Here is a 20,635-nt window from a genome sequence, read left to right on the forward strand (position 1 = left end):
CTGGGAAATGGGCCACTCTCCAGGAGGTGTTTCTGCTGAGGCCAGCCAGCCAGGCTCCCTATTCGTGTAATTCTGAGCATGGCGGGCGTGATTCATTTTTCTCTCTCAGCTTTCTTCATGCCGATAGGATACGCTCAAAGGGGGCTACTTTTGTCTTTGTGATAAATGATAAAAACACTAAGATCAAAAATTTTTTCTAAACAAGAACAACTCTATCTTCCTTCTGAGTGGCTTTAGTTAAGTTCCAAATTCCATAGCACTGCAGGACCCCCCCCCCTTCTCACCCTCCCCTAATTTATTTCTTAAAAACACAACCCAAATATATCATGGGAGATGCACCATAACTTTCCTTTCTTTCAAGTAATGCATTTTTGTGTAAACATGTTGTTTATGAAAGAACCTTTTACGGATGCTTTGTGTTGCCTTTGCTCAAGAAAATACATTTTAAAAGAATTCTCCCCAGCCTGGCATGTAATGTTTCATTAGCCAACATAACCTTGTTTATTTGCTTTTTAAAATTTTATTTGGGAAAGGAAATCAATTTGCACCCCTGACATGCTGCCAGGTTCCTGTTTATAAGCACACAATAGGCAGCTTGGAGGGGGCAAAAATACATAGTTTATGATTTCAGCATTAAGTATGACACAATCTGTATATGAAACCATAGAGGCAATAGTGTTTTCCTGTCCGGCAGCCACACTCCGCAGTTGAAGCTTTTTATCAGAGCATTATCCAAGTGAGCACAGAATAAATGGCCCTAATTGTGCTGGGCACTTCAAGTGTGAGGAAGAATTGTCAGAACAAAAGGAGCTCTTTGCTGTTTTGTTTTGTTTTTTTGTGTGTGTGTGTTTTTTTTTAATACCTTAAGCAACTGGGTAGGAGTCAGCTTGGTAACTGTGTTGTGCTTTCAGGAGGTTTGAAGTGTCCCTCTAGTGTAATGAAGAGTGTCCTCAGGCCTTGTGCTGTCAGAGACTCCCATCGGCTGGTGAGAGATGGCTGGACCTAAAGGCCGGTGTGTCCACTGTCAGAGAGATTCCCTTTTCCTTCACTCTGCATCCCCAGTGGCCATGCTGAGGAGACAGTCACCCTCCGGACTTGACCCCAATCCCGTCTCTTTTGTGTGCCTGTCTCATCCCCAGCATGAAATAATTACCTTGTGGGTCCAACATATTCAGGTCCACGTGTGAACAGGAGCTAAAGTCACTCTTTCTACTTCGTAGAAATCAAATTCTCTAAAATCCACCATAGCAGAAAGAGCACTAAATTAGGAGTCAGAAGATCTAGATTGTTTTCTGCCTGTTTCTGCCTCCACTTAGATGTGGGCCACGAGGCAGGTCATGTCGCCTCCTCTGGCCTCCATTTTGTTCTCTTTGAGGACAGGGAGTTGGGTTCAAGGCTCTCTATGGTAGCTTTCAAATCTAAAGTTCTGAGAGCAGGTCCCTCTCCATTTTAGAATAACCTTTTCCTCAAACTTGGAATTTCTTCCGTCTTGTCTTCCCAGCCTGCTCCCAAGCTGGGTCTCCTGTTTTGCATCTCTCCATCTGAAGTCCTTTCTCTGCTCCATCCCTCCTTTTCCACTGCCCTACTTTCCACTGTTTCAGTAATTATGTGAACTTCTTTGGGTCTGCTTTTTCTTTGTTCCTTTTCATGTTTCTAAGTTACCACCGAAACCTAACAATGAAATCCTGCGTATGAAAGGTGTTGTTCCTCTGCTGGCCAACATCTCTTTGGTTACAGACATTGTTCCTGGAGAGGGGTCACAGTCCCTTTCCATCCCAGCCCTGTGTGATTCTCGGGGTCAGCCTGCGGCCATAGCCTCGTATTGAAACCCCAAAGGGCTTTTCCGGTTTTCTTAAGTGACGCTCTATTTGGCGGAGCATGCCCTAAGCTGTAGGTATGCTCTGTACGTGGATTTAGAATGTTCACATGAGGGAGCCAGGGAGGGAAGGCTACTTTGGGGAAAACTTGAATACAAGGGGAATCTTTCACTATTCATCTCTGCTAGTAATTAGCGGGGAACCATTGATGAGATATAATTGGATCATGTCACAGAAATTAAGATGCAAGAACATAAGCGCTTTACCCGCCTTCCACCACTGGCTCTGCATCACCTCCCCAGCCTCCCACCTCTCCGCCTCTGCTTGAATTTTGTTCAGCCGGGGCTCAGTTCAGTACGTTTGAGTTGTCTTAGAAAGACTAAGCAGGAGTGTGTGTGTGTGTGTGTGTGTGTGTGTGTGTGTGTAGACAGCTTCCCCAAATGCGCTCGCCATGGGCTAGAAAGAGGTTTTCTGGATTCCCTCCCTCTGAACAAAGATAAAACTAGGTATCAGCTAGGTCTTTTCCCTCTCCTGCCCTGGGTTAGCATTAAAGGACTTCAAGAAGAGTTCCTGGTGACTTTAGTCCCAGTCAATGAGGGAGGGGGAGAGGAACGAGAAAGATGTGTTTTAACCTTATCAGCTTTTCTCCAGGCATTGGAACCTTGACCTCTATCAGTGTGGAGATATGAAAGGAAGTTCGAATAAATGGAGCAGCATACAAGACAAGGCATCCATGAGGGCCCTGAAGCTTTGGGGGGCGGGGGGTGGTCTCTTCCGATGCCAGCAGATGAGAGATTAGATTTTAGGCCTGAACATCGTCATTGTTCCATTAAAAATGGGACGGAGAGCTAGTTAGCTACCCAGGGAAATCAGTATTGTGTATAAATGCAGAACTAACTCGTAGGCAGAGATGCTTACCCGGGTGAAGATAATATAGGAAATTCAAATACTTTGTGTTTCATCTTTTGCCTTGAACTTGCCTTTACCAATGGTTATAAGCCTTTAAAATGGCATTTCATACTGAGAATCTATTTGACTTTTAAGGGTAGATTTACATTTCTAAATTCATCTATTAGGGGTTTGGAAACTATTTCATAAAGTGGTCAGTAAACCCTACAGGTATAAAAAGACATCTGAAAAACATTTCTTTATACATAGGTCTCTAATTGGGCTTCTTTAAAGGTCACTGGACAACATTCAAATATTAAATGAAACATATCCATAGAGCAAAAACTTAAACACACGTATATCATCAGCTTAAGAATGTGGGCGTCTGTGCACAAGGGAAAATGTAAGGCCTTTTGTCCAAGGACCCACTTGCTAACAGCTCTGGCTACATGGGTGTAGTTCTTATGTGGGTCCCTGACTGCCCTGAGATCTCACCTCAGCTTTGTTTTAGGTTTAGAAAGATTATTTCTCAGCTATCAAGTAATCAGTAAATTTGCTCCACCTTAAAGTTGTCAGTGGAGATATGGCATCCTAGGGTTGAAATAAACTCAGGATAAAAAATTATAGACTGTTGCCAAAGACCGGGGACCAAAACATTCGGTGTCCTAACCCAAGAGTGACAGGTTCCTGGGGACGCTCATCTAAACAAAAATATTTCATTGGCCTTGGTGCTTCCACTTAGCAAACCAACCCATAAATCCTGACTGTCAAGGTAGAAAAAAGGCAAGCTCTAAACGTGCGTACTTTCTACCCATCCAATAACTTTGGCAGAAAGGAGACTTGAGCTCAGCACTGTAGTGGCTTCATGGTCCCCTAGGCACCAGGTGCCAAACTTTTCTTCCTTCTGGGACTCCCACATAGAAAGCTGTTCCTATTCCAAGCCCGATTGTTTCACCGGGAGAACGTAGACAAATCAGAAGCTTCAGCCTGAAAGTGAGCCATTGTTTTCAGGGTGTGTAACTGGGTTCAGCGGAGCCGTGCTTGTCCAGGCCCATGTTTGTGGGGTGGAGCTGGGTTACGTGGGCATGCGGTGGAACGGGCACATCTTAGCTCTGCCTTCTATTGTTTTCATCAGTCCTGTTAGGATTGACTAAGCACATGGATACGTTCAGTTAGTGACAGTCCTGCCCTTAGATGGTTTAAATGAGAGGAAAGGAAATGAAGATACAGGTGACATTTTATTTTTTAGTCATAGTAGGTGGGTTGCATTGAAAAACGTATCATTGGGTCCCAAACTGGGGTTGTTGATCTTTTGAGTACCATGGATCGCTCTCTGTCTCTGTCTCTGACTCTGTGTGTGTCTCTCTCTCTCTCCACACACACACACACACACACACACACACACATATTATATATATATATATATATATATATATATATATATATATAATATGTGTAATTAATATGTGTATATTATATACTGTTCTGAGGGTGTGTGGTGTGTGTATAGAGAAAATATCTGGAATAGTAAAATACTTGCTTTTTCTGCATGTTAGGATGATGGTAATTTTATTCCTCCCCACCTATTTTTTTTTCCATATAAGTTTTCCCTAGTGAGCAAGTATATTACGAATTATTGCTTCTAAGATAAAACAATGCAAGTCGAATCAAATCATAGTTGTACAGCGTTCTTCCTGATGGTCCATCCAGGCCCACTCTCCCTCCTTTCCACCCTCTCTGCCCTGCAAGGCTGACCTGTGTACAGCACGTGCACAAGCATCTTTGACCTGTGTTTTCCCATTGGATTTAGGCGAGTGGTACAGGGGCACCACAGCAGGTTCTAGAGAGGGAGGCTAGGGAGCCTGAGTGTCTCTTTGCCCAGCTCCCTTAGTAGTTGCCTCCTTTGCCCAAGGGTCACAAGCCCTTGCCAGGTGTCCTCTCCACATAGCTCTCTGTCCTCCCCTGAGTCTGGTGGCCTCCCCTTTCTCTCTCTTCTGTAAGCCAGGGGATGCTAACAGCTCCCTGCTGGAACTGGCCCCAGGGTACTGCACTGTGCTTGCAGCTTCCCTGTAGTCTGCCCACACCTTTGCAAATAATTCCTGTATTCACCACCCCTCAAAGTATGCATTCTGAGCATGCCATCTGTTTCCTACTGGGACCCCAAGTGATACAGTAGTCAACCTCTTTAATTGAAATTGTACATTTATCTGAGGTAAGTTGGCCCCGACTAGCTGAAACATCAGCTTCTTTCTGTTTGACTAGACTTTTGTCAACACCGTGAAACAGCAGTGTCCGGTGGTACAATGGAGTGAAATGAGATTTTAGAAATTAAAGAATGTGACAGCTTCCAAAGACAGGTAATCCTATAGGAAAATGAATTCATAACTTTTAAAGAAGTATTTTAAAAATATGACATCCAAGGGAGAAAAATCACAAAAGGAATCCTTGGTGGAGAAAAACAAAAACCAGAGCCATTGGATTTGTCTGTGTATTTGTCTTTTCTCAAACTCTTCTTTTAAGAATTGGGATCAGGAGTGGTCTGGCGCTTTTGGATTGGAATACGTGCGGGAGGAGTGGGTATTATGAATGGGAAAGGACGGATTACGGCAGAGCTGTCATCTCAAGCAGAGAGGCCTCAGGCATAGGCCTTATTAGGAGCTGCCATGTGAGCAAACATTTGGAAGCAGTGAGGGAGGGAGTTGTGAGGATAATGGGAAGAAGCCTTCCAGCTTTGGGGAGCAGATGGTGCCAAGGCTCCCATGTGTTAGCAGAACATCAAGGAGGTCAGTCAGCGCGAGTCTGGAGCAGAGTGAATAAGGTAAGGAATAGTAGGAAATGAGCTAGCAATGGTTATGGGTGATGTCATGCAGGTTTGGGGATGTACCTTGTAGGTATTGTTAACACAGAAACCATTCCATTGACCCCCATTTCACTTTTCTGGACCCTCTAAGGATCCAGAAAACCCAAGTTACTGCTAGGAAACTTTGAAAAAATTTGCTCTTACTATTCAGACAGGATTTCCGGAAGCTTTTTAGGGGACTGTCATGTCCAGCTGTGGCCACGCCCCTGTACTACACGACACGTGTTATTTCATTTGCTACAGTCAAGTGAAAACAGTTATCTCTTTATGTTAGAATTTCATCAAATCAGACAGACGAAATCTCTCATGGATTTCCTCGGTGGCATTCCGTGATTTGGTTTTTGCTCTAAGACTTGAACAAACCCCGGGAGCTATGATTCAGTTTGCTTGGAAGCAATGGCGGTTCAAGGGTTCTTGTCCTCCAATAAAACAGCCACTTCCCAGGATAGAAATGTGCTGCTTAATTAATATCGATCATTAGGGCAGCGTAGCCGTCACCTGTGCTTGCGAAGCACTACACAATTTACAAAGCGAGGCCATTCACGGCGAGCCACCTGACGGGTTCCACCAGAAGAGCAACGCGGTGCAGGCACACTCACTCTCCATTGTTTCGGAGACGGAAGTCTGTCGTGTAGCACATTGGCCTTCCCGCTGAATATCACATTTCTATTTGATGTTAAGAGCGTAGTGTTGCCAAATATTCAGGAACGCAGATGCCTAACCAGTGCTCCAGGCAGGGGAGTTTTCAAGCAAATTAATCTTTGTGGGCCAGCCCTACCCTCTTGTTCTTTGGGCCAGGAGAGGAGAGCTGAGGAAGGGGGGGCTTGGGAAAGGTGAGGCAAAGGAAAGGCTCTTCTCGGAACTGTAGCATATCATTAGCAGCTTTTAAGAGAGTGCTATGTTTGTATTTCTGGTCATTAAGTACCTATTTGATTCTCTTTGAAATGCTGAAGAAATAGACCCTCAGCACCCCAGTGGTAATTTTATGTGCACTCTTCTTTTAAGTGATTTTACATTTTTTAGTAAGGAAGCAAGAGAAATTGGTTCAGTAATTCTCGAATGGGCCATTTGCCTCTTGCATGGCTCTCCCAGGTTCTCCCAGTGTGACTTCTCAGCGTTTCATTGTGCGCTCAGCACCCCCGGGCAACACAGATGTGTAATCCTGGTAATGCCACTGGTGCCACCCGTTTCCCTTCCCCATCCCGGCCTCAGGATCCAAGTCCCTTCTTGCTTGTTTCTAGTCGTTTTGCTTTAGCTTTTTCTGTCTTGTTTGCCGGTTGCCCGGGAAGGCCCATCTCGCCTCACTTGAACCGGGAGCTCAGGTCTGCGTTCGCCAAACATGTGGCAATTTGAGGAGATGATTGAGCTGTGTTCTGGCCTCGGTGTGTTGATAGGACTCAAATCAGCAAATGTTATCTGTTTGTATCTCAGGTTTAACACAACTGTGAGCCCAGCCTAGACAAGAGGAAATCGTAAATTGATTGTTCTTTATCCCTATCTCATCACCTCAGAAATCATAATTCATTTATCCATTCCATCAACAGCCATTGAGTTCTGTGCCAGGCACTGAGCTAGGCAGCAGTGATAGTAAACAAGACAGGCATTGTCCCTTCCTGGAATTTATAACGTGATGAACTGGAAATAATAATGATAACAATCGCCCATTGTGAGACGTGCTATGAGGGAAAGGATTGAGGTGCTGAGGTAGAAAGTAACAGGGGTTGGGGAAATATCTTTAGTTTGGGAGGTGACATAGAGAAGATGAACTGAAGTGAAGAGAGGAAGAGAGTCTTTCTAAGAATGGGGGATGTCAGAGGAGAGACAGCGGGGCTGTAGGAAAATGCTACAGTGTGTTATTCAAGTTTTTTTTTTCTTCAAGCCATTACTGCGTCTTAACTTCATAGGTCAAAGAAAGCAGGGGTGTACCATCCTCCATTTGTACTTGAAAAAACACCATCCATCAATCAACAAATGTACTGCCTAATGCATAGGGTTTAGCTAGGCAGAGAGGAAGAGAAGAAATTCCAGGCCTAGGGAAAGTACCTGCAAAGGAGTGAAGGTGAGAAGTTGAACTCATGTGTTGTCTAGTGAGTAGAGAAGTGTGACTGGAGTGGAGGGTTCGGACAGAGGACAAGGGTAAGAGATGGGACTGGATATGTGAGCCTCGAGGCAAGGCTAAGTAAGAACGGACTTCAGTAAGTAAAGGGAAACTCCCGTCAGCTTTAGAGTTGAGGAGTGACAATAGGAAATTGCTGATTTACACCAATTAATTGGACAGTGGAGTCCGAGCGGTCTGGGAGGGACCAGAAGGATTGGAAACCTAGAGAACAGCAGGAAGCTGTTGTGTAATCAGGATGGGAGGTGATAAAGCTCTGGGGCTTGTAGAAGAGCAAAGAAAAGGCAGATGTGGGAATCAGTGTGAAGGCCAAGTCAATAGACTGAAGAAGTTAAGCAAGATCATGTGCCTAATGGTGGAGCTCGAATGAAAATGCAGACCTGTTGACTAGCCCTTTGCCCTTCAGACCGTGGTCTAATCAGCTCTAGATGATGTGTCTCTCCCTGTGTCTATTGTGTGTGCGCGTGTCTAAAGGCAGTTTTCAGTTTCCTTTGTTTTTCATCCCACCTTTCCCTAAACTTCCATATTCCTCTAAACTGTAGACCTCATGGGAGAATGCTTACTTTTTCTTTTTTCTCTTTTCATAACAGCACTGGTTATGCTTACTATATAGTCACTCAGCAAACGTCTATGTGACGTTTAGCTCAGAAGCTAAGCATTGCATTAGCTTCTGAGGATGATGATGTGAAATCAGACCCTGTCCCTGTTGTCAAAGTATTCACAGCTAAAAGCGGGAAACTTAAAAATAAGTACATATACCGATATGTTTACAGGAGCTTTGAAAGAAGTATGCATGAGATAAGATGGAGGACAAAGGAGTGGTTTATTAATTCTACCCAGTGGAGAGACAGTGTGAGCCTTGGTAGTAATCATGATAATAGCAATGATAATTATAATAATGGCAACTAACAATTATTGGGCATTTAATATGTTCAACATTGCACTAAGCTCTGTATTTATATTACTTAACATCATCTTTATAAAAATCTTATGTGGTAGGGTTGTTCCTATTTTACAAAAGAGAAAACTGAAGCAAAGAGAAGGTATAAATTTGTTCAAGATCACACATTATTCATTTATGCACCAACTAGTTGAATTGATGGCGTATCTGTGACATGCATGTCATGGAGCAGACACTGGCTGCTCTCTGATAAACATGGTGTATTCACTGCTCCCAGGTCACTGGAGGAATCACACATGGACACAAGTCCTGCTCTCTGATGGAGGTGTGGACAAAGCTCTTGTGGGAACACAGAGCAGGGAACAATCAACAGGGCCAGCAGGAGTCGGGGAAGGCTCCTCAGAGGAGGGGACCTTAGAGCTGGATCTTGGTAAACGGATTGACTGCAAAGAAGAAATATTATGTGCGAAGGTGAAAAAGAGACATGAAGTAGTGTGGAATAGTCCAGGAGCACTGAGGTCTGTGTGTGTGAGCGGTGAGGGGGTGTGAGGGAGGATGGGCTGCCAGGAGGCGATGTGGGAAAGATTGATTGGGACCAGATTGTAAAAGGCTGAAGTCAACGCGGAGGCTTATGTATGAGGTAGTGGAATGCCAGCACGAGTGTTTAAGTAGGCTGGTGCACATCTTTCTGGAAGAAAATTCTTTGAGAAATGAGGAACCCCACCAGTGAACAGTGAGTACAATATCATTGTCAGTGGCGTTAGTCTAGTTTCTAGCTTCCGGGGTATCTGTAGAAACCACAGAAATTTGCCCAACTGGAACTCTCGTACCCCGAATGAAGTGGCACCATTTCCTTCCTTTTAACTCGTGTGGATTATATTTAGCAGAAGCAACGGAGACAAATAAAGTGGTAGATGAGAGCAGAAACACGGGCAGTCCGAGGCACTGGGAATCCCAACAGGAAGGAGCAGTATCTTTGAGAGACACCTGAAAATTGTTTCTCACAGTCAAGGGTGGCACCTAAGAAGACATTTATTGTCTTGAGCATTTTACTACAGGATTAAATGAATAGCTATAAAATGCTTACAGGGATGGTTCCGGGCTCCGTTGCCTCAAACCCAGTATTAGAAAGCATGGCAGAGATCTGGGGCTGGAGGACAGCATAGACTAGTCAGACGGATCCCGCAGCTGCTCTATGTCCTGCAGACTCAAGCCCAGAGCCCCACTCGGGGGGCTGCCTGCTTTCTGTAAACAGGTGAGTGGGCTCAGGCCACGGAGGGTCACAGCAGCTGTTTTTCTACCCATGGCAAGGGAATTTGCCTTGGAGGTTGAACTTGACCCAAATATCAGAGAAATGGTGTCTTTCTCAGGCTTTCTCCGAGCTCTTGGAACTCTTGGGGAAGGTGAACTAACATCGAAGAATGAGCAAGTGAGGGTTGTTCGTTTGCTTGTTTTAGGAGTTCGATAAAAGTATTGTTCAACCCTCTTTGAACTACAGCTTTTCCTCCCTAATTCTAATCTGTCCTGTTCATTGCACACCAGTCTAGAAATGCCTGTGTAGGCAACGTGGTCTTAAGGCAAGGACCACTCATCAATCACTTTGAAATGAAGTCATGGCTTTTCTAGCCGAGAAGATGGTGGTGATGACATCGATCCAAATTAGTGGTATGACAGATATACTGTAATTCTCAGGATGGCATGCCAGCATCAATTAATAACTTCTTTTAATGCCCAGAGAAAGGATATCAGGTACAGATATTTTTTACCATGTCACTTTCCACTAGAAACTATTTTTTACAGTGAGACTAAAGAGCTCGTATGACTTAGTAGGTAAGAACCTGGACTCTGAGGCTAAACGGCCTAGACCTGAGCTCCTGCACTTATTGGTTATGTGACTCTGAGCACGTCACTTAACCTCTCTGTGCCTCAGTTTCCACACCTGTAAAACGGGGATAATAATCAGACCCTAGACTGATGATAAAGATTAAGTTTTCCGGCATATAGTATTGCTGTAGAAGTGTTAGCTATTATTCATAATATTTCTATTAAGATTAGCTGTGGGGAGTGGCTGCCCAGAATGAACCATTCCTCTCTGAACTTCGCCTTATACACTTGACTAAAAGGAAAGAAGTACATGTTTGCTGTCAGTCACAGTGCTGCAACATCTGTTATCACATGTGATGTTCTCTAGAACCCTGTCTGTTAGGTGATTTGTTTTTCCATTTTAAAGATGAAGAAGTTAAGGCTCAGAGAACCTGAATAACATGCCCCAGGTGACAGAGAGCTTATGTGAACTTGATACTGATTCCAGTGCTCGTATTTTCATTCTGCGCCATGAGTCGTCTTGGAATTCTCTGGGGATAAGGAGCGAACTCTGAAAAAGCAGATTTTTTTTTTTTTAAAGATTTTTATTGGGGAATTGGGGGATGGGAACAGCGCTGGGGAATTGGGGGAAGGGGAACAGACAAGTTGCTGTCTGTCCTTTTTGTTCTTCAGTCTAGTTATGGAGGACGTTGCTTCACTGGCCCAAGTTGGCACCATCATTGCGCTCTTCCCTGGCGAGGCAGATCAGTTGCCAGCTTCTGGATGGTCGCTCACAGCGGCTGTTGGCCGCTCACGCTGGCTGCTGGCTACACATGGGTAACCCATGGCACCCCACTGCAGCAGGGGACTGCAGCCTACGCCGTCGCCGGCGACTCACGGCAGCCCAGCTCCAGGTTGAGCTGTTGTTCAGCATCTTAGCTGTAGAGGGCAGTGTCACTGGCCCTCATATGTGGGATCTGAACCGGGGCCCTCTGGCATCCCAAGCCAGCTCTTAACCACCGTGACAGTCAGCCGGCCCAAAAAGCAGAATTTGAATGTGCATGTCAAGGCTGGAGTTTTGACCGTGCCCTGTGCTTGCCTCCCTTTTCCCCTCCTGCAGAGGTTGCCTGAGATGGTTTCTTACCTTATGTTGTCCATCTTGCACTGTGTGAATATGCTAAGGAGAATGCTATGGAGAGGGGCATCCTCTGTGAGCCCTGGTCTCCTCACCTCCCATCTGCTGTGCCTTCTCTATTACCTCACTGTCCCCTCTGTCATGGGACAGCCCACCCTCTTAGTAGGATAAAAAATACCCATATTGGTACCCCGCCTCTGAGAGCACCAGAAAGGAGGAGCTAAGACCCTGGAGAATCCCTTCTATATCTCCAGAGAGCCTACTATCTCCCAGAAAGGAAGAACCTTTGTTATTCTCTCAATGTCTCGGACATCTTTTGGATGCAGTTCATGGATGTTTACATCTGAGAAGTTCTGAAAGTCTTCATAACTGCCCGGGCATCATTAAGATGCAGACAATTTCAAGATTGCACAACTCAACTTGTAAACGCGTGTTGGGATGACCCTGTCTCTTTATAGAGAAACCCATAAAGTCTCCACACCTTGGCAGTTGGACAGAATATAGATTTGAAGATAACATTTTGGGACCTTATGGGAATCAACATTATTTTGCCTGTATGCTTCAACCTCGCTTGCATTTGTTGTTCACTTGCCTTCATCCTTCATTACCACACCCTGAAATTATAGTTATTTGTAAGAACACCAATGTATATTCATATACATCAGGTTGTTTTTTTTTTTTTTTTGCGTATTGTATTCCAAGTCCATGCATGCAGAAAGACAATTACCACTCTACCTGAAGCTCACTGAGTATGCAATCAAGACTCATTATTTCCCTGGTTCTCATCCCATTCACACCCTTTATGTCTCAGAACAACAATGAATGGAGAGCAAGATACATTGCAGGACATGAAGGGAGGAAGAAATCAAAGGACGTGTGGAGAAATTTGAACCAAAGAGGAAAATATTTAGGTGAAGATAGCTTGTCTATGGAGCGTTCATCTTTGATGTCTAGGAAATTTTACTTTTTGTTAGATCAGTTTGTTGAATCATGATCCCATGGGTCTGGCAGGAAGCTGTAATTTTCAGAAGGCTAATTTCTGCAAAAGCTTATGGTTATGGAGAAAAATCAATGTTTCTAGAGCCATGAATCAGTTTAAAAAGTCTGTTTGGATGCTCAGTGTCTCATAAAATGTAACACAGAAAGAGACTTATGGAGTACCAGAGCTGGAAAAGCTCATGGAGACCAAGTGGTCCAACCCCTGCTTTTATCAGTGAGGCTCCGGAGCCAGGAGAGTTGAATTATTTATCCGGGTTACATGGCTCCAAGGAGGGGTAAAGAGACTGCACTCAAAAGGGACCTCCTAACGCCTATGCCAGTATATTTTCAACATTATCACGTATTTACTAATCATTTGAGTCAAAGTATGAACCATGTATCATAAACAAGAGAGTCTGAGCAATAAAAGAGATCTTTGAGGCCATCTAGTGCCATCTCCCTCCTGATGCAAGAGTCCTCTTGGTGACATTCTTGATGGATGACCGGTAGCCTCTACTGGCTTAACTCTGATACCAGAAGCCCAGTACTTTACAAGGCAGCTTGTTTTGTCTTTGGATATCTCTACATGTTGGTACATTTATCCCAACAAAAGGCTAAATTCATATTTTTAGAGTATCAGTCCAGAAGGAGTGAGGGAGGCCAAAGGTGAATGGCATGGCATTAGGGATGGTGCGGAGTTTTACTCTTTTTCTCATCTTAAAATGAAGATAATAATGCCTTCTTTTTTAGGGTCATTGTGAGGATTAGAGTTGCAGTTTATAAAGCCTCTACCATAGTGGCTGCTTCAAAATAGGTCCTCGCATTATAGTTATTACTGGCTTGTAGCATTATGATCCCAGTTTTTGAAATTATGACTGCTGGAGCAACAGAGACTATGTATAATCTTACAAATATTTGAAGGCAGTTAGCATGACCCTCTAAGTCTTCTCTTTTTAAGACTAAATATTCCATGATTCTTCTACCTTTCTTCCTGTGATGCATTTTGGATGTCTTCATTGCTTTCATATCCTCTTATTTGTCAATTTCCCCCTTAAAATGTGGTGGCCAAATGTGGTCAATTCAACGTGCTCTACAGTGGAGTAATTACTTCCCTTGATCTGGACATTGCACTTCTCTTACCATAACCTAGATTTATGTTAGCATTTTTGGAGGCCAGATCACACAGTTGGCTCAAGTAAAACCTGAGTCTACTATCCAGAACATTAGCTATGCCTCCCAACATGTGTCAACCACAGAGTTGACAAGCACAATTTTTACATCTTCATCCAAGCTGTTGATAAAAGTGTTGAACAAGAAAAGGCCAAAGGCTGAACCTGGAGGAACACCCCTAATCCTTCCTGGCATATTGACGTTCATGCACTGGTTTTGTGACATTGTTTCACCAGCTTCAAATCTATACACCTATCTAGAAGAAATTACAGCAAGATGGAGTCATTCTTTATGTTTTTGAAATTGGATATTTAATTTATCTGGAGGTAAAGTGCCATTCTTTTATCCATAAAGACAGGTTTTGAACCCATAATTGGGAAAATGTGAACTCAGAAAATAATTTCGTGTTTGAGTTACTATGTAATGCTTCAAGAGAAAAAAAAATTGTCTCCTCTTAACATGAAATAATAACGCTTGCTTAGTTGTTTATTTTTTCACAATGTTTTGAAATTACTCTCTGGGTGTGGGGGAAGGTGGCTGGAGAATTTGCAGATTTCATGTGTTGGGGAGAAAGGAGATGATTGAAGAATTAGAATATAACTTTCAGACACCTTCTCGATCTGTGGAGGCGGTCACTGATACAAAGAGAGGTCTTAAAAATGTTGGTGGGGAGGGTGGGAAGTATTTTCCTAGATAGTCTTTTTTATTCTTTTTAATGGTCCTCAGAGAAGATTCTTAAACTTTTTGGGTGGGGAGAGACATGCTTCTTTCTCTCATTTACCATGCTTTACTCTGAAGAAATGAAACCAATTTATTTGTGCTGCAGCACAAGTCAGTTTTTGTTGGTTTTCATAGTGGAGATAAAGAATGGTTGTCACCATCATTTGAACAAAGTGGTCAAAGCTTGAAGCTCACCTCTTGGTACCTCTCTCCAAGGGCTCATTTAATATTTTATCAAAGGCTTTACTTTCTAATCTACATGACATGTCCATGACTTTCTTCTTAATCCTGATCCCCTCTATTTCTCGAGCTTGTAATCAAATAAGTACCTTAATAGCTAAAACTCTATTATTGTGAACATACTTTGAGATTTCAAGGTAAGTAGACAAGAAGTTAGCACTCTGGAAAATTGACAGAATAAAAGATAAGATTTCCTCATACTGAATGTTCTAGAGATGTTATTTTATGTTTTATTCATTCACTCAATATTTACTGACTACCCACTCTATGCCAGGCACTGACCTAGGCCATGGAGACACAATGTGGGGTAAGGGTCAGATTTAGTCCCTTCTCTCATTGTGCTTATATTCTAGAGGAAGGAACAGATAGTAATGAAATAACCGAAAACCGTTGTAAATTTGTGGAAAGTACTACAGAAGAGAGGGAGGTGGTACCCATCATTGGAGAGGTCAATGAAGGCTTCCTCACGAGATGCTTGATCTGATTTGTGAAGGCGTAGTCAGGGGAAGAGCACAGGTAACAAAAAAGAGCATTTTCCAAGGTCCCTTGCTGAAATGGAGCATAGTCAGTTTGAGGGCAGGAAAATTCCAGCAAGGTGGAATAAATCACAGAGAACAAGAGTGATGGTGGCGTGAGATGAGCTGGGGATGTGAGAGGGGTCCCATACAGGCCTTGGAGATCATATGAAGAGTGCTGCCAGTGTCTTCTAAATCATGGGAAGCCATCCTAGAAGTGGGGTTGGGAGTGGGGGTGGAGGGGAAGTTGTGTAGACATGATCAGTTTTGCCTTTTGAGAAGATCACTGCGGCTGTAGTATAGAAGAGGAAGAGAAACCAGAGTGAGTGACAGGAGACCAGTTAGGAGACCACTGTCTAGTCCAGGAAAGGCGATGGTGGTGGTTGAGTGTAGGCTGGTGGCAGGAGAGATGGGAAGACAGAAAGAGATGAAGATGCTTAAGTTGATTTTGTGGTATTTGGGGACTGCACATGGGGGTGATAGAAAAGAGGTGTCAAGGGCAACTCAAGGAGGGCACATAGATCTTATATTCTTGTTTATGAATTTAAAGATTATTATTTTAAACATTAAATTGTACAACTTGATTGATAACCTTTGGCAGCATAGCACGACAGAAATAATTCTAAAAAGGGAGTCGGGCTATTATTGACAAAGTAGGTGACTATGAGCAAGATGAAAAATTTTGAGTGTCTTTGAGGATTCCAACAATGGAACAAATAACACTTGTACTTGTTTACTTTATCAAGACCTTGTTTTAAGACCTGGGGAAGTAAGTTTGTTATGTTTCACTTTCAAAAGAAATAACACAATTATTTTTATTTTCGTTATTTTTAGTTCCATGCTCTGTGCCTCTAGATCCCATAAAAAAGAACTCAAGCGTATCCCCCCGCACTGACACTCCAATACAAATCACCACTTCCTTTCATCTTCCTTTAACCAACCACTTTATTTCCCCACATCAGAACAGCCTTCCAGTATATACAAGGAGCTTTTGGGCCGTGTGTGTATGTATAAGCCTGCTCATGCCTTGGGGAGCCCACGACAACGCAGTCGGCTCATGTCTAAGCCAGGTGCCCAGTTTCCATCTGGACTCCTGACAAACTGTGTGGTCAGGAGTTAGAAATCAGAAACCTGGGAAAGGTGCAGTGTGATGGATACAACCACCCCGAATACCATACATGTTATCACCATCCTTTAACACGTAGTGCAGGAAATCCTGTGCTTTGCAGAAGAACTTCAAAGAACCACTTCTAGTTCTCCTGGGTAAGATTTATTTTGTTCGTTGCTAACCCCAAAGCGCAGACAGATATATATATTTTTTCCTCTAGTAAATTGCTGGTGACACTTCATTTCTTTCCTGCCATCCTCAACCCGTTGTCCAACTGACCTCTCGAATTTCCCTGGTCTCCTAGGCTGAAGCGCTGTACCGAGTGGCTTACAGAGGCCCGCTCACTTAATTTGCTTTGCCCTGTGTTTTCTTTTTCTTTTCTACATTCTGAGTTTTTCACATATCGGTCCCACCATGTTGATCGGCCCTCTTTGGCTTCATTGTGAATTTTCTCCTGTCCCAGTGACTTCCATTGCTCTTTTAAGCCAGCTTTGTCTTGAGTATTGTACCTTACTTCTGAATTTTAAACAAAGAGGCCTTCATTCAAGCCATCAGAAGTAAAGGCATGAAGTGACATAGTTGTCTCATTTGTTCCTGTCACTCATTTATTCATAAAGTACATGTTTACTGAATGCCTACTGTGCTCCAAGCACCAGGGGATAGAGCTGTGAACACAAACATTTTACATTCTAGATGAACAGACAATGGGCAAGCAAGCAGACAATCATACATTATTCTGTATTCCATGATTCCATAGAATTGTTATGGATTGATTTTGTGGGAATATAGCAGAAAGTTGCAACTCTTGCTCTTATGTCATTGGATCTCAGACACCCTGTCGTGTGTTCCAATCATCCATCCTCATTCCCCAGGTTATTGGACTTCGGTCATGAGTACCCAGATTATGATTTGGAAAAGTGGTAGTTTCCTGGGGAAAGAATAGTGGTTGGTCACTCTTATAGGACTGAAAAAGAAAAAGAAACAAACAAACCAACCCAGTGTGCTTGTCATTGAAAGCAGAATGCCAAGTGGCTCTTCACTAAATCACGATATTATGCACTTACGGCAGAAATCATTTTCAAATGTAGTATATATCATATCAAGTCAGAGAAGATATGCGCTAAACACCCCTGATGTAAACCTCACATCAGGATGGTGGCAGAATGATCAGTGAACTTTAAGGGATTTCCTTTTGTGCTTTAGTCTAAGGGTGAATAGTTATTTTTCATCTTCTCATAGCTGTAAGTTATAACAAGATGAATGGACCCATGGCTTGCCAGAAGCCATAACTCTTTATTTAGTTGACATGACCAGATTCCCAATTTTGGCCTTTGAGAGCTTGAGAATAGAATACAACATTGACTTCTTCTGACCTTTCCTCTCTGTCTTCTCTGGGCAGAATATCTCGATGCATAATACAGTTGGTGGGGCCATGGCGGGGCCCGGAGCTCACCAGCTTGGCAGCACCCGGATGCCCAACCATGACACCAGCGTTGTGATTCAGCAAGCCATGCCGTCACCCCAGTCCAGCTCTGTCATCACACAGGCACCTTCTACCAACCGCCAGATCGGGTAAGGAGACCTCCTCTGCTGTCTCTGGGTCCTGGCTAGAACTCAGGGAATGTTCTGGATCTTCTTGTTTCTAGAGCTCAGATTGGATGGGACAGAAGTTGGTTTTCCTGGCTGGTGTGATACTGCCTAGATCTCAGAGTAATGTTTTTGATGGGAGAAGGGAGAGGGAGTCTCTGTTTAGTGGAAGCTGTTTGACCTTGACTTTGGGGGCAGGGAATGGGGGGGGGAGCGGCAAAGCAAGTCACTCTGTGTCATTGTTTCTTCAAATAAGATTTGTGAATTTTAAGATGACTACAGGCAACTCCGTGGGTGTTATTTTTAAGGCAACTCCATGGGTGAATTTTAAGACGACTGTAGGACAAACACTTGAGGATGGTGGAAGAGAGTTTCACCAGCCCGGCTTCCTCTCTGACAGAGTCTGTCCCGCTCTTCCTAGGATCTGCTAAGCCTGTCACCTGTGTCTTCTGTATATTTCCACATTCCTCCTTCCCTCTGATCATTTTTCCTTGTTTCTCTTCCTTGTTAGTACTTCCTTACTAGCTCTCCCCTCTTCCTGCATTGGTCCATACTCATTCCTGGAATAGACAAACAAAGAAGGCAAGCCCTCTCCCTCTCATACACATAAACAAAACAATAGTGAGGCACTGAGAGACACTGGTGGAATGGTCCCAGCCACTCTGTATTTATGGGGTCGAACGAGCTCTCACCCCGGAGTATCACGTGACAGGTGTCGCCCCTCGCTGCTCAGAGTGTGGTCTGAGCGTCAGTGGCATGGACATTACCCAGGAGCTTCTTAGAAATGCAGAATCTCTGGCCCGGCTTCCTTATCTCCAGAATGAGGATGGTGTCTCCTGTTTCCACCCTCACATGGGTAGAGTGAAGAGGAAACAGAAGATTTAAGAGCATTCAGATTCCTAGGAAGAAAAGAGAACGCCAAGCCAAAGAGCTACGATAAATCTATGTCATTGGATGCTGAAAACTGGTGGCTCTATATTCCCAGAGTTCTCTGTTTGAAACAGGAAAGGGAGCCCGCTGGGTTTGGTATATGCATCAAAATTTAGGTGGACTATTCAGTTGAATATTGGATATGGTGATGAAAAGAAAACTTAGAAGCTGTCACACAATTTGTCCGTGTGTCTTTTCCACCTTATTTTTAATGCTTGTAAGAATTACAGACTAAGAGTGAGCACTGGGGACAGCACTGGCTCATTCCTCCTTCAACTGCATGGGTTGTGACATGCGAAGACCCATTTGAACAAACGAGTCGCGGGCAATGGCAATTTTGTGAGTCTGCCATGGGTACCTGTAGGTTCCCATTCAAGAAACAGAAAATGAATCTGGCCATTTGAATGCTTGGCTTTGTTTGAAGAAGCCAACGCTAAATTAGTAAGTGCCTCTTGCTAAAGATTTCTTTTCTTCTCAAATGACTGTGGGAGCAAATGTTGCCACCATCTAAAGCAAGACCTATAATATACGAGAGGGTGGGGTGAGTTTGTTAAAGTCAGCATCTAAATTTCAAGGGACTCCTTCACTCTAGTGGCTTGGCTTTGGGCAGACAATTCACAGTTAGGCCAGCTAATTATAATTATTTTATTTTTCTTTCAAGGGGGAAAAAAAAAACATAAAATGTGCTAGAGTTTACTAGCAGTTTTACAGCATTCCTTCTCCCCTGGAGTTCTCCTGCCTCTCCCCCACCAACCTTCAGCTACCCTCTTGGAGGCCCTTAGTCTTCAGCCATTGTTAGTACAATGCTGTATTTTTTTGTTTTGGTGTGTGTGTGTGTGTGTGTGTGTGTGTGTGTGTGTGTGTGTGTGTGTCTGTGTGTATGAAATAATCTTTTAAGGGCTAGTATTAATTCTAAGATGGGTGTTGACTCTGTCAATAATTTACCCAGCTGGCCCAGGGTTGTACAGTTGGGTGACATTTCTAAGCTGTGTCACTATGCCTAGATGGGTGGGGGTGTTTCTCTGGTACGTGTGACCTCCTGACCCACTCCATTTTCCCATTTATTCCCAATCCTGGGGTGTCGTGTGTCCCTCCTGGTGTGTTCTAGGAGATAATTGTCACTTTTAGGCCTCTGTCTCATTGCCAGACTTGAGGGAGGCTGTTTCTTTTCTTCGGAACCTCCCCTGCCATGCTTACCATGTTGATTTCAACCCACACATCCTGTCATTTCCATTTTCTCCATGTGACCCATCCAAAACCTTGCCCGGATGATCGTGGGGGCTCAGCAAGGAACAACCCAACCCATCTCGCCAGCGGATTCAGAATGAAACTCTAGGTGGTAACATTTGGGGATGGTTGACTCTTTTATTTCTCTCAGCAAAGAGGAAATGAGTACTTATTTTAAAACATGAGTTCCCTCTGGAGACTGTGTCTTTAAATGAGCATTTGAAATTGCAGATAGTTTTTTTTTTTTTTGAGGCTGCACAGAACCATATTGTAGTAATATTCTGATTTTTATCACAACCTCAAATATTTAAGTGTCAAAATCTGGCCAAGCCACCTGCAAATGTTTGCCATGGCAACGGGCCAACAAAAACAGCAAACAGCAATGAAAGTCTTCATTCAGGCTGCACTTAAGCTGCATCCAGCCAGAGGGGCTGGGACCCACCTGTGCCCACGCACCGCGCTCTTTTGCTGCGGCCGGTGGGTGTGTTCCCAACTGGAACTTTGTGGGAGTGGGAGGGGGCTGCCTGTCTCCTGCTCCCCCTCTTTCCTTCCCTTCTACCAGCATTTGGCTTCTGCTGCCAACCCTCCCTTTGCTCTGTTTTCTGCCCCCGTCCTTTCATGCTGCATTTAAACGTAGAGG

At 43.8% G+C, this 20,635-nt stretch overlaps 1 protein-coding gene across 3 annotated transcripts in view; it reads left to right on the forward strand.

The window, feature by feature from the left end:
* The window catches only part of CREB5 (cAMP responsive element binding protein 5), a 455,800-nt gene that overhangs the window by 167,106 nt on the left and 268,059 nt on the right, over positions 1-20,635 (forward strand). For all 3 annotated transcript variants that reach the window (XM_019639951.1, XM_019639950.1, XM_019639952.1), the window contains exon 5: positions 17,651-17,823. In XM_019639951.1, the coding sequence (XP_019495496.1) occupies positions 17,651-17,823 (173 nt within the window). The remainder of the gene's footprint in view (positions 1-17,650; positions 17,824-20,635) is intronic.

Source organism: Hipposideros armiger, unplaced genomic scaffold (assembly GCF_001890085.2).
Source record: "Hipposideros armiger isolate ML-2016 unplaced genomic scaffold, ASM189008v1 scaffold_47, whole genome shotgun sequence".
NCBI lineage: Eukaryota > Metazoa > Chordata > Mammalia > Chiroptera > Hipposideridae > Hipposideros > Hipposideros armiger.